The sequence below is a fragment of the Brassica oleracea genome, chromosome C9 (genome assembly GCF_000695525.1).
Source record: "Brassica oleracea var. oleracea cultivar TO1000 chromosome C9, BOL, whole genome shotgun sequence".
NCBI lineage: Eukaryota > Viridiplantae > Streptophyta > Magnoliopsida > Brassicales > Brassicaceae > Brassica > Brassica oleracea.
In genome coordinates this window covers 800498-820946 of record NC_027756.1, presented here as the reverse complement: position 1 = coordinate 820946, position 20449 = coordinate 800498, and the positions used below count along the sequence as shown (strand labels likewise).

Genomic DNA, 20449 nt, shown 5'->3' with positions numbered 1-20449 from the left:
GGGGTGCTACTGGTTGTTGTCGATGGAACATTCTTGAAGAGACGTGTCCTATTTTTAGAAATTCAAATTCCTATTTTTAGAAATTCAAATATTTGAGAATATTTGAGAATATTCACTTTCATCCCAGAGAAATCGAGTTTAAAGAGTTGAAATCATGCTTGGTCGGTTCAAATCAAGTGGGAATCAATCCAGATATAATCATACAAAACCAAAAAAATCGATTTGGGATTCTTTCCTCGGCACGGGATCGATCGATCTATTCTTACAGATCGGTCGATCTGTGTAAATCGACCTTCGCCGATCGAGTGAAATGGACCAGGTCGATCAATATATATTTCGCGTTTTTTTTTGTTCTGAATAATGATCGGGATCGATCGATCCACTATAACTTGTAAAGTGGGATCGATCGATCCCCCTTGTCGAACTCAATATATATCTTTTTTAAAAAATTACAATTTTAAGGGCATTACTGCCATTTTGGAAAAAATTAGTCTAATAGGACATAAAGTAGTATAATTTAGTCTAAAGGGACATAGTTACTATTTTTTCTCTAAAAAAACAGATTTCCCTAATTGTTTTTGACACCAGTCTCGTTCATTTCTGGGTCCGCCACTGTTCATTCGTGTTAAACACATGTTCAATATGCAAGGGACACTAAACACAACAATAAATATTGGGTCCACTCCAATTTTCCCCAACCAGCTTTCTCCATGAATGCCTAGCTAATTTTTATAGTCTTAGTTAAGCGAACCATTAGCTTACTTTCCCCCACATCTCAAATGAGAATCTTCAATACCCCTGTTCTATTTTTAATTTCGGAATGAATTAATTTTAATGCAAAAAATATGTAAATTAATTTTATATCCTTAACCCTAATATCTCCATATCTAATAATACACCACCGTATCAGTTTCATTTATGTTATATCTGTTTCTTCTTCGCTTTCTCTCTGCAACTCCTCCTTTTTTTTCTTCATTATCTCTCTCCATTCTCTGCGATTCTTCTTTCTCTTTCTCTTTATCTCTCTATTATCTTCGATTTTCTATGTCTCTCTGGTTAAAGGTGATAAACTCTCCTAATGATGGAAACCGTCATTAGCTACAGGTGGTGAAAACGACATGAGCAACCGTCGAAGGTGATGGAGTGGCATCAATGGCGATTTCTTCCCTTTCACACTTCAAATCTATCCGGAACGGCGACGGCTCAAACCTTATTTGATGAAGAGTTCTGAGTTTTTTTCGATCTAGGGTTTTTTATTTGTTTTGGATGATTTTCGATTTGAGAATGTTAAAGAGAATTATGATTTTTCTTTGATAGAGTTTTATTATTTTGGATCTTTTCCGATCTAGGATTGTGTTATTGAAGATTCTGAGGTTATTTGATTTTAGGGTTTTTCTTCTTCTTCATCTTCAGATCTGGATTTTTTTCGGTATTACTAAATCAGTCGAACTCGATAAAACTAACTCAGTAATATTTAGTAGTACGCAGTATAACTAGTACAACTCAGTCGAATTTGGTATAACTAACTCATTAGTACTTAATATTACGCAGTATAACCAGTAGAACTCAGTCGAACTTGGTATAACTAAAGCAGTAGTACTCAATATTACGCAGTATAACCAGCATAACTTACTAGAACTAGGTATATAACTCAATAAAACTCGATATAACTACACTCAGTAATACTATGCATAACCAATATAAAACTCAGCACAACTAAGCATAACTAACTCACGAAGTATAACTCAATACAACTAAGTAAAAGTACGAGATAACTAAAATTTGAAATTTTAAAAAATTTAAAAATTTGATAAATTTAAAATTTTGAAATTTTGAAAATTGGAAAATTTTGAATTTCGAAATTTTCAAATTTTTGGATTTTTAAATTAAAAAAAAATAATTTCAAAAAATACAAAAAGGCAAAATCGGATATTCAAGTTTCATTAAAGAGGAAAGAGGCATAGGCCATTGTCTTTTGAGATGTGGGGGCAAGGAAGCTCATGGTCCTAGTTATGCCCATCCATATTTAACTGTTTATATATATTTTTTTTGATAGTGTATCTTTTTTTTTCCTAGTGTATCCTATAGATGTTGTGCTCATGGTAATATGTCAATGACACTATTTTCGCAATATATGATTTTTTTTTGGCTCATTCATGCTGTTTTTTTCAGAATTTTCTTTAGAACTAAAAAGAAGAAGTAGTATAAAATGTTTATTACGTTATCCATTTTATACATATATTAGATTATTGATCTCTGATTTTAGCTAAATGTTTCATTTGACCATGATATACAAATGAGCTAAACTTATTATAGGAAGACATCGATTCTTGAAAAGCTTCAAATGATGATATGGACTTCAGAATGGACTTTAGAATATGTTCACGACTATCCATATGGACAACACAAATTGGTCAACCACTTCACCGTGTCCACATGGACCGTAAAACATGGTGCAATTTTAAGATTAGCTATGTGTACAAATTACCAAAGACATTTTATTTTCGTCATCATATGAATCAATATTATGGACAATATGACATAAACAACATACTAATATCTAACAACGTTTCTTAGACTAAAAGAATCAAAATTTACTTAGATACTAGTTGATCCATAATCAAACAACACATGACACACACATACACAAAAAGAAGGACGTTTTGAAACATAAGTAAACAACTTGAAACATAAGTAAACAACTTGAACACAGCTTCAAGGACAATGGTGTCTTTCACAAGGTATCCCTTTGATTCATCTTTTAGCTCCTCCAGTGATATCAACTCAGCTTTCCCATAACTATCTCCACTCTCTCTCTCGCATAAAACTGCCAAACTGTATATAGTGTAAAAAACGAATAGTCTAAGGTCCTAGTTTTCTTATATATTTCCATATCAAAATGAATCTATCTCTTACATGGTTTCTCGACATAATTAGTGCTTTTCTGATTCAGTAGACGCAGCTTGAACTTTTCATAGATGCTAGAGACAGCAGTGTTTGGCAGAAACGCACTAGCGTCAACGTAGACGGATAGACCATTTTTCCCTTTGTCACCCTTTGGATTCATAGACATTCTCCTTATACATTTACATTTTCAATATGTTACTACAAGATAAGATGGTTTTAAGGAACAACATCGAACTCAAACTAACCAGTGTCTCTGTCCGATCACGAACTCATCCGAGTAAAAATATTTCTTAACTCCTAATTTGGAGAAACCAGAGATCTTCCAGGTGAACTTGTTGTTTCAAACAACTTGTTTGGAGGGTTATGTGTGATGATCTCTACTTTCTCTTTAGGTTTTATAACAAAGATCTCGACGCCGACGGTACAAGCATCCTCATCGATGTAACCATTGCATGGATCGTTGAACTTTGAAAGAGGAAGTGCAAGTCCACACTACTTATTGTAATGTTTTACACTTCCATCTACATAACATACACATTGAAAGCCCACAACAAAGACACATCTTCTGAACCAATAAAAAGCCTTGATGAACCATGTAACTAGGGTTTGCTTATATATGTCGTTAGTGTTTTATGGATGTAACCATATCCGATCCGTTATATACATATATATATATATACATAAATTTTAAAAAGCGTGTATATAATTTATATAAATAATATATTTTATATAAGTTTTGTAATAATTTATTCATTAAGTTTATTATATTAGCTATGAGATTTTTTAAAAGTAAATATTTCTTTTTACTTTTGTAATAAAATATTATCAGTTTATATTATTTTTAGATTTTTATTTAAATTTATATTTTTATTTTATTGTATGGATTGAATCGAATATCCGATTAGAATCTAAAATTTTGATATTCGATTAGAATCTAAAATTTTGATATATGGGATACCAAATATCCAGATGGTTGTAGATCGAATCGGATCAAATAATTGATTCTTCGAAAGAAACAAATCAAATTACAAAAATTTCCAAACACCAGGATATTTGATCCTTGCCAACAACCTACCTGTAAGAATTTCAATAATCATAAGAATAGTCGACTTAATCACAACTTCTATACGGCTCACTATCTTCATAGTCAAAGTCAAGTCTCCCCTTTCACTATTAATATATGAAACTTTTGGTTTCATATAGGCAAAAACATTCATTATTATCAATGGTATCTTCAACAGCTGGAGTCCGAGTAGCTCGAGGGACTCCTCGGCTCAATCACCTTCTCTTCGCGGACGACACGATGTTCTTCATACGGGCCACTCAAGAAAGTAGCCAAGCCCTAAACGGCATACTCAAGAGATACGAAGAAGCTTCGAGACAAACTATAAATGTCGATAAGTCATCTGTGACTTTCTCAAGGCGAACTCCAGCGGCTCGGAAATCAACCGTGAAAGACACACTGCAGATACAAAAGGAAGGTGGGATAGGCAAATATCTCGGATTGCCAGAACATTTTGGAAGATCAAAGAAGGACCTCTTCTCTTCTATCGTGGATCGGATAACACAAAAAGCTCGCGGCTGGTCTAATAGATTCCTCTCAACGGCCGGCAAAATGACGATGTTAAAGAGTGTCCTCTCGCCTATCCACTCTCATGCCATGTCATGTTTCGAACTTCCGATGTCTCTAGCGCTCACTCGGTTCTGGTGGGATGACCGTATGGAAAAAAAAAAGATGGCTTGGATTGCTTGGGATAAACTCATTCGCCCTAAGGAACATGGAGGACTGGATTTCAGAGACATCCAAAGTTTCAATGAAGCTTTCCTTGCAAAGTTCAGCTGGAGGATTATTAACAACCCTGACAAATTGCTGAGCCGCATTCTTCTTGGCAAATATTGCACCTCTGAAGATTTCCTATATGTTTCCGAGAAAAGCGAGATATCTCATGGATGGAGAGGAGTTCTAAAAGGGCGAGATCTGATAATGGAAAACGCAGGATGGGAAATAGGTAATGGGGAAAGCATCAACATATGGAACAAACCTTGGTTCAGCTGTGACTCTCAGGAACGTCCAATGGGCCCGGCGCCGATGAACTTTCAACACCTCACTGTGGCAGATTTTCTGCTCCCTAATAATGAATGGGACTTAGATATGATACGACTGGTCCTCCCGTTTGAGGAGCACAAAATCCGCCTGCTCAAACCCAGTCGCACCGGGGCGCCCGATAAGCTAGCATGGTTAGGCACGGAGACAGGAAGCTACACAACGAAGACGGGATACGTAAAAGCTCTCTCGAACCAAACGGACTTGATGAACATCACGCAAGAAGACCAGAACTTCAACTGGAAGAAGGCAGTTTGGGGGCTTAAGACTTCACCGAAGACAAAACTATTTGTATGGAAAGTTCTCCATGGCGCGATCCCGGTGGGAGAAGCTCTCCGCGCACGCCACATTAACGTAGAGGGGAAATGCAAGCGATGTAACATGCCTGAATCTATAGATCACTTGTTCTTTCATTGTTCTTATGCGAAACAGATATGGACTTCCTCCCCTGTTTCTCCAAGAATTGAGTACAATGAATGTATAGATTCGCGTAGTCTCTGGATCAGCGTGAGCACAAGAAAGAACCTACCACCAACTGGAGTTGCAGAGGGACCCTTAGCGCCATGGATACTGTGGCACATCTGGACAGCGAGAAACAATATGGTTTTCAATGACAAGCAACTCTCTTCTGAAGATACTCTGTCCAAAGTCATCCTAGCGGCAAGAGAATGGGGATCTGCTCAACAAAAGATTGCCCCAATGAAGAGTCCGACGGCGCAAAAGCTCACGCCAAATGCGGGTTGCGTCCTAGTTAAAACTGATGCTGCCTGGAAAGAATCTTTAAACATTGCAGGTCTGGGATGGACAGTGGAAAATCAGAGTGGAACCGCTCAATTCTCAGCTCCTGCTCACTATGTGAAAACAGCTTTGGCTGCGGAGGCTCTGGCTCTACGAGAAGCCATCTGGAAATGCCGGGAACTAGGACATGCGAGGATCAGGTGTGAATCGGACTCGGCAGTTCTAATCAAGGCAATCAAGGCGAAAACCTCTCTAGCTGGCCTCTATGGGGTCTTGGCTGATATCCTATCTTTATCTTCTTGTTTTGAGTTTATCTCTTTTAGCTGGATTCCCCGTGGGAAAAACATTGAAGCTGATATGCTAGCAAAACAGAGTTTATCTGTTGAACTGGCTTTATTGTCTCCACTTACTTTGATTTGAGGATTTAATATTTTCAAAAAAAAAATATATATACATTGGTAGATGTGTTACAAAAAAAAATATACATTGGTAGACATATTTATAAATAAATATGAAGATATAAAAGTTATTACTTTATCAAAAGAATGAAATATGAAGACATATTCTTTAGTAAATATGAAGATAGAAAATAAAAACGATGGTTCACCATGCAAATTTAAATATTGATATAAAGATTAGGTTTCATGTATTCACTCTAAGATTCTAAAATACATTCGTGTAACACATGACGTAGCTCAACCAAGACATGAAATATCTAATCTTATTATAAATTGAGTTAGAAATGTTAACCATTCAACATTCGGTTAGTTATTGAAACACATTTTGGTACTCATCGTACAAGTTATCCCGTGATAAAATCTGTTAAGCCTACTTATTATCTAACTAACTTTGGACCGGGAAACCAAAGATATAAATCGTATGTTATATATTTGAATGAATGGATTTGATTAGTATTCAACTGAGAGTTTTAGGTGATTTGTGTTAAAATGATAAATTCACTGTTATTGAAAAGTGAATTTTAAAAACTCATTTAAAATCCACTGTTATTGAACTTGACATTTTATAAAGTACTCTGAAATCCACTGTTATTGAAAATATTTTAAGTTGTGGAATTTTAAAGTTTTCAGGTGATTTAAGAGTGTTTGAGTGGAGTTTCTTAGTTAAAAAAATTAAAACTCAAATCTCATAGTTTTAGGTGATATTGTAGAGTGGTTTAACAAAAATCATTTTATTCTCTGCAATTCCTTAAAATCATCTAAATCCTCATTAGAAATCAAATTACCTCAAATTTTAGATTGAATACACCCCCCCCGCCCAAAATCTTGAATGATTCAAAGGGAAACTGTGAAGACTTCATAAACGAAGTCGCAAGCATGAGCCGAACCGAACATCTCACGTTAACATTGTTTCTCTGCTTGGTTTCTGCTACGAAAGGTCAAAAAGAACGATTGTGGAAACAGCACAAAAAGAGTTTCAAGACTCTCATGCTATCATGGCTGAGGAATGATTAGGAATCTTTTTATGTAAAATGAGCTTCACCTTGTTTTTATTCTTTTGGCCGAGGTGAACCTCTTCTAGTTTTCAAATTTTGTAAAGTTTACAAAACAATTTCATATTTATATGATATTCAAATATTTGGCAAAAAAAAAAAAAAAAAAAAAAAAAGAGCGATTGTCTATGAGTTTCTAGAGAATGGATCTTTAGATCAGTACGCGCTGAATCTTCATGTCGGTACACTATACGGTATTGCGCTAGGCGTTGCTCGGGGAATCGAGTACTTGCACTATAGCTGCAAAACGAGGATTGTGCATTTCGATATTAAACCTCAGAATGTATTATTGGATGAAAATCTCAGGCCCAAAGTGTCTGATTTTGGCCTTGCCAAGCTCTGTGAGAAGCAAGAAAGCATCTTGTCGTTACTCGACACCAGAGGAACTATAGGATACATTGCTCCAGAGTTGTTTTCAAGAATGTATGGAAGTGAAAGCATATCACCAGTCATCTTCCTATAAAGGTGAAAGCATATCACCAGTCATCTTCTCTGCTTTTTCTCTACGCTCACCTGAAATGTTTTAATACACATTTACAATCTTTCTTTAAAAAAAAAGGAAAAGTTTCTGAAGTAACTTGCCTTTTCAAACCCTAATGACATCTGCCACAGGCAAAACTGTATATAACCAAACAAACAAAAACATTCACAATCTCAGTAAAATGTTATTCAGCATTTTGATGTATGTACCATAATGATCTGAATGTGAGAAGAGTAATGGTTATTACCGAATATTTTGCCATCGCCAATCTCTCCTTGCTCCATGAACACGTTTTGACAGTAAAAAAAAAAAATCAGTGAACCTGTTAACTTACCATGTCTCTCGGTGGATCCACCTTGTGCACCAAACCCTCGTACATCAGAAACCGTAACACCTCTTATCCCGATTTTCAAGAAAGCCTTTAGTAATTATGAAAACAGAGAAAAAGCTCAAATCTTTTTTTTACACATAATGACATAATCAAAAGTTGAGGACCAACGAAGGAACATGTTACTGATGAAACATGCTGGATTCTCCATGGAATTTCCACATCCATACATGACAATGAAGAAATGAGTTTGTTAGTTAGTTAGTTAGTTACAAAAACATTGTAAAATTGTGAGTATAATATAATCAATATTTGAAAGAATTCATACTAAAATGAGTAAATTTTAGTATTGGACCTATTTTTTTCAGTTTTGATTTTAAAATATTTTAGAATCAAACTCAATTTTATTATTCATATTAGACATTTAAATATGTATTAATTATATTCTTTTTATATTTTTTTTATTACAGTAGAACCTCTATAAATTAATACTCGATAAATTAATAATCTCTATTAATTAATAAATTTTGTCGGTCCCAACTTGGGCAAGTGTAAAATATGACGCAAATCGATAAAATAATAAGATAATAATATTTTTAAAACTCCCGTGTAAATATATATAGTCTCATTAAAATCATAAATTAATAATATATCTCTATATATATTTTATATAAGTACAAACTAAATATTATATTATTGGTTTTATAATCACAATGAAAATACTTCTATTTTTCTTAATGTTTTAATATATTTTGATAATATTTAGTAAAATTATATCGAAAACCACATAACAAGTCTATGAAACATAAAAATATACACCAAATAAGATAATAAAATAATATGAAAGTCAAATTTCTAAAATTTAAATAATTTATATACGGTAAAATCAAATATTTTCTTATTTTATTAATAAAAAAAATCTAAAAAATGAAACTTTCATAAATTAATATCTTTATAAATTAATAAAATTTTAAAGTACCAACATTGTACAATTTGGTATATAAATATATTTTAAAATTAAATTATTGATTCATGGTTTGTCCACAGCGACTCAATGACTCGTGAACCAGAAAATAGTCCGGTTGAGTATCTGGTAGAATTTATTTAAACACTCGGACTCGATCGGTCCTAGCTCACTTTCTCAGGGCTTATAACTGGGGCTAAATTGAGTCCATTTTAATGTATCTAGCGACTTCACATAGATTCATGTGTCCTTTTTCAAATCACAGCTTTTCACCTCGATCTTGCTGACCATCACCCAAATGAAAACAACACCAACACACTGCGAGATGAAAGAGAGAGCAACAAATAGAAGGGTGGAATTTTGATTTTGGAGGAAGCACAATCCAAAATCCATTGGAAAGTAAGAGGCATCACATACTCTGAATTTTTTACCTAAAAGGCTAAAACCATGTGAATATATGCAATACGTTTAAATACAGTAGGAAAATGGAAAACATAATCCAAGTGAACAATACAATACACTGCAGCCAGGTAAGACTGCAAAGGAAAATCAATAATACAGTCCAAATGAACTACAACACAGTACACTGCAAGAAGAAATGGAAAGTGACATAAGATGAATCTTGGATTCTTCTTGTAGCCCATTGACTAATCCAGATCAAGTTTCACCAGTTTAAATTTACCTAAAGCTAACAAAGAAGAAAAAAATATGAAACAAAAGTCAGTGATATTTGTGGAATACACTGAAATTCAGAGGCACAACATATTTCATTTTGTAATCCTGCTTGTACTTTTTTTCTTAATTTCTTTTGTCAACTATTTGTACTTTGTTATGTTTAGTTTTGGGTATTATGTGCAAACAGATCATACAAGCCTAACAGCTAATAAGGGTGAATACCTCATGGACCTAGAGCAAACATAAATGAATATCAAGCGGAAGAGAATAAGAGAAGTGATTACCGGATGTGAGTAAAAGGCGAGAAACGATTTTTAGTATCTTCATCTTCCCATTCAAGATCAGTTTCCTGTCCTGGCGGTTGCATTATGTGAGGGACACTTGTGGCATTGAAGGGAAGTTTTTTCAGATTTGGACAGGCTGCTATAATCAGGCGCCTCAATAATGGAGATGGAAGAGGTTTCCAGTAGATACTCTTCAGTGTAGGCACAGTCGAAAAAATTAATTCTTCTAGCTTCTCAAATGGTGTGATACCTGTAAGATTGGCTGCCTTCTCTTCATTTATAATTTCTTCCACTTCTGAAAATGTAACGTTAAGGTAGACAAGATTTGGAGAAAACAGTAGCCAAGTCAGATCCTTCATTCCACTGCATTTCAGTATACGCACTTTTGAGAGATTGCTTAACAATGGACTTGTCTGATTGATCTCCAAGAAATGACTATCTACCACCCAGAGCTGACGAAGATTTTTCATACTCCCCAGCACTGGCTTTTGTTGAAAGCCATTAATATTAAGGGAGTTGATGGAGTTCATCAACCTTTGATCACCTAATAATTGTTCCAAACCCGACTCCGTAGATATCATTATGTCTAGAACTTGTAGATGCTCCAAGAGCTGCAGCTCCTTGATTAAGCTAGCATCTCCATCAACATTAGAACCTATTAGTCTCAGAATTTTTAAACTCAACAACTTGGATATCTTGCCCACGCTGTGGAGTTTCTGTGTACCATTCAGATTCAGGTAATACAGATTTTTCAACTTTTGTAAACCAACAGGCAGATGCCCTATTCCGGTTAACGACACATCAAGATACTTCAAGGAGGCCAACTCATATAGATCCAAAACAACTAGTTTTTGCATATGGCGGATGAATTCACCTGAGAGATTCTTCAATTTATTAAGCTGGAGGAAGAGAGTTATAAGTTCTGAGCACTTGGAGTCGCATTCTATCTCTTCAATCTGGTTTTCCATTAATGACATCCTTCTCACAGCTCCCCAATCCTTGAGTTTGGGTATCTTGAGTAATCCGACTCTCGCCTGCACAACAAAATTCTCCTTCTGTTTCCCAAGAGAGGATGCAATCCATAGAGCCATTTCGCGCACCACGTCAACTTTCAGTAAATTTGCATTGATAAGGGTACCAAGTACATCATGACCCTTATTCATAGCTTTTCTTATATCTTCGTATTCCCTTTCCTTTTCTATCTCATCGTCTTCCGGAAAAAGAGCACAGTACAAGAAGCAAGATTTAATATTTTCATCACCTAAGTTATCGTAGCTGAACTTCATAATTCGAAGAATGTTTTTTTTCCACGTCAGGGAACTCTTTAGCGGATCTAGTCAACTCCTCGACTGCATGCTCCCATTATGACAATGAGCGCTAGTGGCAGACCACTACATTTTTCAGCGACCTTTCTTGCAAGCTCCATAATGCGAGAATCTCTTGCTAAATTATCCACTCCAACCTTCTTTTCAAACGACTCCCATGCTTCCTCCGGTTCTAAACATTTGACTTCCATGGGTTCACGATCCTCCATACGCAAACTTACTTCGCGAGAACGAGTGGTGAAGGCTACTTTGCATCCATTTTCTCTAGTCTGTTCCGGAACTCCGACGGTTTCTAAGTCCACTTTCTCCCATATATCATCGAGCATCAAAACAAATCTCTTCCCATTTAAAAACTGTGTATATCTCTTCTCTGCTGCCTTGTCGCTTTCAGATTTGTTTGTCCACTCATTTTTGTTTCTCCTCTCGTCATAGAGGTGTAGCTTCTTTGCAATTTCATCTTGAACCTTCTTTAAAGTATTTGCACCGTGAGACACCGTGATCCACATCAGAATATCAACCCCACCATCCTTTTTTTGGTCGACATCAGCAAACTTGTTGTGTATTTTTTTGAGAAGTGTAGTTTTGCCTACACCGCCCATTCCGTAAGTCGATTCCATGCCTTTTCAAACATTTGTTCCTGACCAACAGTAGGCCGAGTAGGCCTTGCTTCTACTACTGATCTCGGCTCAGTAACCTCTTTAAAACCACCCTCTAATTTGAGATTCTTAACCTCTTCAGACAACAAGAATACACTTTTCCCATATTTGTAGCTCGAACATAATTTTTTTGAGCATAAGTCGCATAAACACAAGTTTTCAAGCTCAGCGGCACTTGTACTATCCAGCTCAATGAACCGTCTATTGACGTCCTCCACACGTGTAGTGTAAGCCATACCTTGACAGCTGGACGCCTTTGTTGATGTAACAACCCTTCCTCCCTTTCAACCCTGTTCTTCACCTCATCTTCAGTTGCTTTGAGATCTTCCATTTGCCTCTTAAGATCCGTGAGATTCTCCTCAATGTTTCGAACATAACCTTCACACGTTAACCATCTAAAGAGACGTTCCAGTGTTTCATCACAAGAAAACCCAAAAGAAAAACAACCCCCCATGGTGATCAAAAGATTGAAAAACTTTCGGTCCACTTTGCGTTGTAGTTTAGATTAGAAAATGAATAAATAACAAAGGTCTTCTTCAATCACCCACTTTGGATAACCTCAGTTGTGACATACGAGTTTTCCAACCACAAAACATTCTTCTTATCTTAATATGTTTTATTCATTAGTTAAATTAGTTATTTTTTTTAAAAAAAGCGAAACCACTTATAAAGCTCATGAGTTGGTAGTGATTTTACTCAGTTTTTGATGAGCTCATGAGTTGGTAGTGATTTTACTCAGTTTTTGTGACAACACGATTTGTTGAGAACAACATTTGAGCTTTTAGTAGAAAAAAACTTTCACTTCTTCTTTTTCAAAAGCGTACTCTGTTCTCTCCTTTTTTACTCTCTCTTACAACAACTGAGATGAGTACTTTACCAACTCCCACTCATACTACACCACTAACCTTACTTTAATAGACTTAACCTCTCAAACAACACCTACTACACTATTACAACAACTCCTTAACCACACAAGTCCTAGTAACTAGTCTTCTTTAGTTTGGTTTGAGTACTTTACCAACTCCCACTCATACTACACACCTTACAATAGACTTAACCTCTCAAACAACACCTACTATATACACTATTACAACAACTCCTTAACCACACAAGTCTTAGTAACTAGTCTTCTTTAGTTTAGTTTGGTTTGAGTACAAAGTGTCATTACTCAACAGAGTTTTTTTCTTCTTTCCAATCGGATAATGTTACAAAAATCTTCTGCATTATGTGATTGAAGATGGTCAGGTGACTCAGGTCAATGTCAGGTATATTAGTTTGCAGCATGCACAGAAAAATAAAATCTGGATTTCTAATATTTTTTAAAAATGTACAATTTCAATAATAGAAACTAAAATCATAAAACAATTAATTTTGTATTTAGTTTAAATCATAAAACAATTTCAGTGATTAGCAAAGCTCAAATCTTTGTTACAGAGATGGGTTTCAACTTTCAACCATATGGAACTTCGAAGTTGACGAAGAGTCGGTTTAGCTATGATACCGGTTTTGAAAGTTTCGAGCCCCCTATGTCAATAGTCAGAAGCTAAAGGATAAACTCGAGAGAATTCTATGTTCAAAAAAAAAAAAAAAACTCGAGAGAATTCTGACTTTCTGAGACGTATGTATTGCGAATATATTCTCAGATTCGTTAGTTCTGAATTTTCCTTGCACCCCAAGATGAGGCCTAACGACATGAAATGAGACATGTCTGCAGTGACACACAATTACCTACTATATAAACTTACGTATTGATGATTTGTTTTCCATTTTGCTAGATGCACAATTAACCCCGGCGAGAACAAGGCAAACGAGCTTAAACATCATTTGAAAAAGACAACTACTGTTAACTATTTATGAGAGAATAAGGTATTGTTGACAACTTGCATAATGATAATTTATGAAAGTAAAACCATTATCAGATGTAGAGACATTTGGGGTTTAGATATTCGTGCTTAGTCTTTACGGATTATATATATTTTAGGTACACTTAACAACCATGAAAACATAAATTAATTCAGATTAGTTCGGTTAGTTTCACATTATGTTCCATTAGTTTTACATTATGCAGTTAGCTTCCGTGATCGTCCAAAAATCTAAGAAAATGTATTTTATCAAAAAAGGCTTTTAAAAGAAAAATACTTGTAAAAAATTTGAAGATTAGAAAACTAAATGAATATAATGTGAAGATACAACCATCATATCTCTAACGATCATAAAAATTGACAGGACATCATGTTCGAAAATACTCATTACTCACATTATTCATTTAGCTTCCATAATCAAATCATTCAAAAACCTAAGAAAAATGTCTTTTATCAAAAACTTTTAAGAAATAAAAAAGATTTTTAAAAATTTGGAAATTAATCAGAAAGATAAATGAACATAATATGAAGCTACTATGTTATATCAAAAAATGACAACAGGACTATTATGTTCTAGACTAGTTCCACATTATGTCATTATACTTTCATAATCAATCATTAAAAAACTTTTATCTTAATAAAAAGAAGAAAAGAAAGAGGATAAGTGATTATCACCTAAAGAAGGAAGGAGGTTGGTAATTGCGTCATCATCGGTCAAAAATGAGAACAGAAGTCGGTGGAAGGAATGTTTGACCGTATGGTCAGTGTGTGATTTGGCTTCCTCTCTCTCTCTCTCGGTTCTGATCAGCTCCGGCGATTCTTCACATGTGCAGCATCTTTAAACCATATGCGCGACCTCCTGTTTCATAGACCTCCCAAAAAAGAACATATCATCACGATTTGTTTTCGATTCATACACGACAATGTAAATGGAAAAACACACATAAAATATATAAAAAAGACAGATCTGACCGTTGGCTTCCTCTCTCCGATGTCACCGAGCGCACGACTATTCTTGACATGAACAATCCTTTATAAAAAATTAAATATGGTAACTCTCTCGTCATAACAATGATTCTCTGTGCAAATTCCTTGTGGATAAGTTTCGGTGTTGTGTTTTTTGTATAAACTAAGTGGTCTTTGTGGTTTTTGCAATCTCTGCAAATAGCTCCAAACTATCCTTAATCATTCCTTGCATTAGCGGTTGAAGCGCCTGACCAAAAACAAAAGACCAAAGATTTGAGACATTCAGTTGTGTTGATTCACTCTCTAAATCATCGAATATTGATACAATAGAATAAAGAATGCTTACTGTTGCAAATGGTACAAGTAGCAGCGGAACTTCGTACGCAAAGGTTAGCTGCAAGCAAAGCAAAACAAGAACTCAGAAAAGATGAATGAATGAGAGAATGTTGCAGAGGCAAAAGAAGAACTCACTTCCACTTCACATGATGAAGGTCCTTGCGGGAAAAACCGAACAGTGCCCCTGTTTAAAAAAAAAAAAGACAAGACCTTCAACATCAAGCTTGCTTCAAGACAAGAATAAATATGTTTTGCGGATCAACTCAACAGAGTTGGTTGAGGCCATAATGGCAAGTTCAGCAGTCAAGACCTACTGTACTTCAGCAGTCCACACCACATTCAAGACAAATATCTATACACTTATTATACTATCAATTTGGATTGGATAAATATGTTTTGCGGATCAAACTCAAACCATGTAACTAAAAGCTTGATGTTTTTCTTTTCAAGAACAGAGTTTCGGATGTTTCTGCATAATTCATGTACAGTTAAAACACACACATCTAGATCGATTCAACAGGAAACTAAAACACAAGACTCTCTCCATACATTTATTATTAGCAGAACTTCGAGCTTACGTCTGTTCCTAAGAAGGTGAAAGCAAGCGACGTTCTACACATTGGTTCTAACTTCTAAGCGTTCTCAGATATAATACTAACCACAAGACTTTTAAAGAAGCTTACCTGACAATTGCTTCCACCTTGTAAAATTGTGAGCCCGGAATATAATCTACAGAGGAAACCATAAAAATGATATGAACACATACACGCAATTGATGGAAGAAATCTCAGACAAGACGGTCTGGAATGTCGGAATCCAGAAGATATCGAAACGCAATCAGAGAAAGAAATGTTGTACTTTCGGTCGGAATAGAAACAGAGAGGTGTTACAGAGATGGATTTCAACCATATGTTCCCGTTGAGGGTATATTTTAGAAGATGAAGATCATGAGTCAAGTAATCATGTTCAGATTAGTTTGAACATGAAGCCATCTTTGCATAACAACATGTTCGATTAGTTTTACATTATGCAGTTATGATCAATCATTCAAAAACCTAAGAAAATATATTTTATCAAAAAAGCTTTTAAAAGAAAAATACTTGTAAAAAAAAATTGAAGATTATTTAGAAAAACTAAATGAATATAATGTGAAGATAAACAACCATCATCTCTAACAATCAAAATAATTGACAGGGCATCATTATGCAGTTATGATCAATCATTCAAAAACCTACGAAAATATATTTTACCAAAAAAGCTTTTAAAAGAAAAATACTTGTAAAAAAAAAATTGAAGATTATTTAGAAAACTAAATGAATATAATGTGAAGATAAACAACCATCATCTCTAACAATCAAAAAAATTGACAGGGCATCATGTTCAAAAATAGCTTCCGTAATCAAATCATTCGAAAACCTAAGAAAAATGTCTTTTATCAAAACACTTTTATGAAAAAAAAAAAGATTTTTTAAAAATTTGGAAATTAATAGAAAGATAAAATGAACATAACATGAAGACTACTATGTTATATCAAAAATGACAACAGGACTATCATGTTCTAGATTAGTTCCACATTATGTCATTATACTTTCATAATCAATCATTAAAAAACTTTTATCTAAATAAAAAGAAGAAAAGAAAGAGGATAAGTGATTATCACCTAAAGAAGGAAGGAGGTTGGTGATTGCGTCATCATCGGTCAAAAATGACAACAGGTGTCGGTGGAAGGAATGTTTGACCGTATGGGCAGTGTGGGATTTGGCTTCCTCTCTCTCTCTCTCGGTTCTGATCAGCTCCGGCGATTCTTCACATATGCATCCATCTTTAAACCATAAGCGCGACGTCCTGTTTCACATATAATCACGATTTGTTTTCGATTCATACACGACAATATTGATAAAAAAACACACATAAAAATAAATAAAAGCCAGATCTGACCGTTGGAGTCGGTTGGGTTTTGACTTCCTCTCTCCGATGTCACCGAGCGCACGACTATTCTTCGCATCATCCGCCACCTGTTACAGAGATTCCAAAAGAACATATACATAAATGTACCATCACAAAAAAAAAAAAAACCATCACAATCTGTTCGAGATCATGCCAAAAAATATTGACGAAAAGACATAAAATAAATTTAAAAGAAAGACAGCGAAGAAGAGATAGATAACCTCCGGCTTGATCAGGCCAGGCATGTTTGTTTGAATATCGTCACCATGTCTTTCTCCGACAGAGTCTTCTTTCTCCGACCGAGTCTTCTTTCTCCGACCGAGTCTTCTTTTTCCGACAGAGTCTTCTTTCTCCGACCGAGTCTTCTTTCTCCGGCAGAGTCTTCTTTCTCCGACAGAGTCTTCTTTCTCCGACAGAGTCTTTAACTCTTGTTGGTCTTTTATTTTGCTTGTCTCTTTGCAGAGAGTTTGTAAGAAATGAGAGGAGGACGAGGTTGATGGTGAAAGAAGGCAAGAGGAGCTCTTCTTATATAGAGGTTCGCCCAGCGGCTCATTTTCATTTACAACGGTCTTATTTTTTAAGTTATTTGTATTCGTTCGATGTTTATTCAATATTTTACTTAACGGGACAATTACAACGGTCTTAAATTTTTAAAGTATTTGTGTTCGTTCGATGTTTATTCAGTCTTTTCACAAACGGGTCGATTACAACGGTCCTATTTAAATAAGTAAACATATACAACAGGTCAATGTAACGTTAGTTTCGAGAAGAAAATAAATTACGTTTATTGAGGCCCAATCAAATCTTTAACAAAAGAATAAATATTATTATTAGTCATAAATGATATTATTATTATTTGCATTGGAGACACTAATTTGGTTTCTGTTGTTGGCATGTAACGTAGAGAGAGAGAGAGAAGGATCACTCAGAGACTGGCAATAAAAAGCTAAATTCAGAATTCTCTCGGATCTTATATTATCGAATCACAGAAAGTTTATATATTGCAAATGTTACCTATACTCAACTAAGTGTAAGTGTCACTCATTGGTCAACAATTACATTTTTTTTTGTTCAGACAAATCCAGAGTCTCTAATCCTCCAAGATTATATAATGTAGTGACTATATATATACCTAAAAAAGTCATTTCTTGACATGAACAGTTCTGTCTAAAAAAATAAATATGGTAACTATGTCGTCATGACAATGATTCTCTATGCAAATTCCTTGCAAGAACAATGAGAATATATGTAATGCGGATAATTTTGTTGTTGTGTTTTGTATAGCTAAGTGGTCTTTGTGCTCCAAGAGTCTCTAGCCCTCCAAGATTAAAATGTAGTGACTATATATATATATATAAAAGTCATTTCTTGACATGAACAATTCTGTATAAAAAAATAAATATGGTAACTCTGTCGTCATGACAATAATTCTCTATGCAAATTCCTTGTAAGAACAATGAGAATATATATGTATTGTGGATAATTTTGCTGTTGTGTGTTTGTATAACTAAGTGGTCAACAATTACATTTTTTTTTTGTTCAGACAAATCCTCTCTAGTCCTCCAAGATTAAAATGTAGTGACTATATTATATAAAAAAAGTCATTTCTTGACATGAACAATTCTGTATAAAAAAATAAAAATGATAACTCTGTCGTCATGACAATAATTCTCTATGCAAATTCCTTGTAAGAACAATGAGAATATATATGTATTGTGGATAATTTTGCTGTTGTGTGTTTGTTTAACTAAGTGGTCTTTGTGGTTTTTGCAATCTCTGCAAATAGCTCCAAACTATCCTTAATCATTCCTTGCATTAGCGGTTGAAGCGCCTGACCAAAAACAAAAGACCAATGGTTACATCATAACCAGAAGATATGATCTGAGACATTCACTCTCTAACTCATCGGAATATTGTTACAATTTGTAGGTGTGGAATAGAGAATGCTTACTGTTGCAAATGGTACAAGTAGCAGCGGAACTTCGTACGCAAAGGTTAGCTGCAAGCAAAGCAAAACAAGAACTCAGAAAAGATGAATGAATGAGAGAATGTTGCAGAGGCAAAAGAAGAACTCGCTTCCACTTCACATGATGAAGGTCCTTGCGGGAAAAACCGAACAGTGCCCCTGTTTAAAAAAAAAAAGACAAGACGACCTTCAACATCAAGCTTGATTCAAGACAAGAAGTTTTAGATTCATTACAATTCAGTTTACCTGTTGGGAAGGCCTTCCAGAGAAATCCAATGTATTTTCTGGTTCGGGAGAGGCTGCACAAAAACAGAAATTAAAAAAAAATCATCAAAAGCCGCCTAACATATACTTCTTGTAATAAAAAACTATAACAAAGAGTGTTGAAGCTACTCTTGCCTGCAAGTTCTTAGCGAGCCAAGAGTACTCTAGATTCTGACCAAACGCTGAATACTTCAGTGTCCATCGAGACAAATCAGATTTGTCCTTCAGCACCTGCATAACTAAACCACAACATCAACACACCAACAAAACGACGGCGTTTCAATGTTTCAATAGCAAAACAAGAACAGGCATATGACCTTTACGGATGAAATGAAAGTCATCCATCTAGGGATCGCCTCTCTCTCGGAGTAGAGTCCGTAAGCAACTGATACAGGCACTTCCACCTTCTTCCTCACTCTGAAACTCAGACACAAAAAGGTTCGAAACTTTGTAAAAATCTAAATCCTTTGGATGCGAGGAAAGAAGATGAATCAACTTACTTGCATTCTTGCCACTCCATGAGAGTGTCGAACCTCCTGGACACCGAAGATTTAACAGTTGGTGAAATCAAAGGGGAGAATCTAGAGGAAAGAGGCCAAGGCTTCATCAGCGAAGTGGTTTTAGCTACGGCGTTATTGCAATGGAGCTTTCGACTGTTGAATCCGGTGGAGACGGCATTAGAGTTCGTTAGAGAGAAAATCGCAGTCGTCGCAGACATTTTTCTTGTTCTTGTTCGTCGGTCGTGTTTTCTGTGTGGTCTCTGTTTTACCGGCGAGGGAAATGGAAAGAACGTGATGCGTTGGAAGTATGGAAGAGAGAAGCTAGTTTGCTTCTTGTTTTGGTTATGCCACGTGTCTTGCTTCAGTTTCGGTTTGTCAAAGTTAAATGGGCTAATTAGAAAACTTTAATGGGCCAACATTCTACGTAACGCATTTGCTCCTCTCACACATTCAAAAAGTTTAACAATAAATGGTTTTTATATACTATATATATAAGCCTATTTAAATTATATAAACAAAAGCGGGGATAGCTCAGTTGGGAGAGCGTCAGACTGAAGATCTGAAGGTCGCGTGTTCGATCCACGCTCACCGCACCTTATTTTTTTTTTTTAATTTTCTGCCTTTGGGGCCCTTCAC

General features: G+C 35.2%; 3 protein-coding genes, 1 non-coding gene and 2 pseudogenes across 6 annotated transcripts; 2 read left to right on the top strand and 4 right to left on the bottom strand.

Annotated features, from left to right (window-relative positions):
• Window positions 1-2598: 2598 nt before the first annotated feature.
• LOC106314054 lies at window positions 2599-4052 on the bottom strand (annotated as a pseudogene).
• An 80-nt stretch (window positions 4053-4132) lies between these two features.
• On the top strand, window positions 4133-6169 carry LOC106314053. Its single transcript, XM_013752001.1, has one exon. It carries the CDS (start codon window positions 4133-4135, stop codon window positions 6167-6169), a length of 2037 nt encoding a protein of 678 aa, XP_013607455.1.
• Window positions 6170-9486: 3317 nt separating this feature from the next.
• On the bottom strand, window positions 9487-12696 carry LOC106319037 (annotated as a pseudogene).
• A 1910-nt stretch (window positions 12697-14606) lies between these two features.
• LOC106319039 lies at window positions 14607-17627 on the bottom strand. Its single transcript, XM_013757247.1, has 7 exons — window positions 17305-17627; window positions 17075-17151; window positions 16797-16981; window positions 15820-15865; window positions 15272-15320; window positions 15147-15194; window positions 14607-15047 (listed from the first exon to the last, which is right to left on the bottom strand). Exons 1-7 carry the CDS (start codon window positions 17326-17328, stop codon window positions 14964-14966), a joined length of 513 nt encoding a protein of 170 aa, XP_013612701.1. The 5' UTR covers window positions 17329-17627; the 3' UTR covers window positions 14607-14963.
• An 879-nt stretch (window positions 17628-18506) lies between these two features.
• LOC106319038 lies at window positions 18507-20149 on the bottom strand. 3 transcript variants are annotated; one of them, XM_013757244.1, is made up of 8 exons: window positions 19814-20149; window positions 19631-19730; window positions 19449-19544; window positions 19296-19348; window positions 19160-19208; window positions 19035-19082; window positions 18808-18914; window positions 18507-18567 (listed from the first exon to the last, which is right to left on the bottom strand). In XM_013757244.1, exons 1-7 carry the CDS (start codon window positions 20029-20031, stop codon window positions 18831-18833), a joined length of 648 nt encoding a protein of 215 aa, XP_013612698.1. In that variant the 5' UTR covers window positions 20032-20149; the 3' UTR covers window positions 18507-18567; window positions 18808-18830. The 3 variants fall into 3 exon arrangements, with proteins under 3 accessions (XP_013612698.1, XP_013612697.1, XP_013612699.1); XM_013757243.1 differs by lacking the exon at window positions 18507-18567 and having other exon boundaries at window positions 18650-18914; XM_013757245.1 differs by lacking the exon at window positions 18507-18567 and having other exon boundaries at window positions 18650-18914; window positions 19171-19208.
• Window positions 20150-20333: 184 nt separating this feature from the next.
• On the top strand, window positions 20334-20406 carry TRNAF-GAA. The gene has a single exon. It is a non-coding gene; the product is annotated as a tRNA-Phe (tRNA).
• Window positions 20407-20449: the final 43 nt, after the last annotated feature.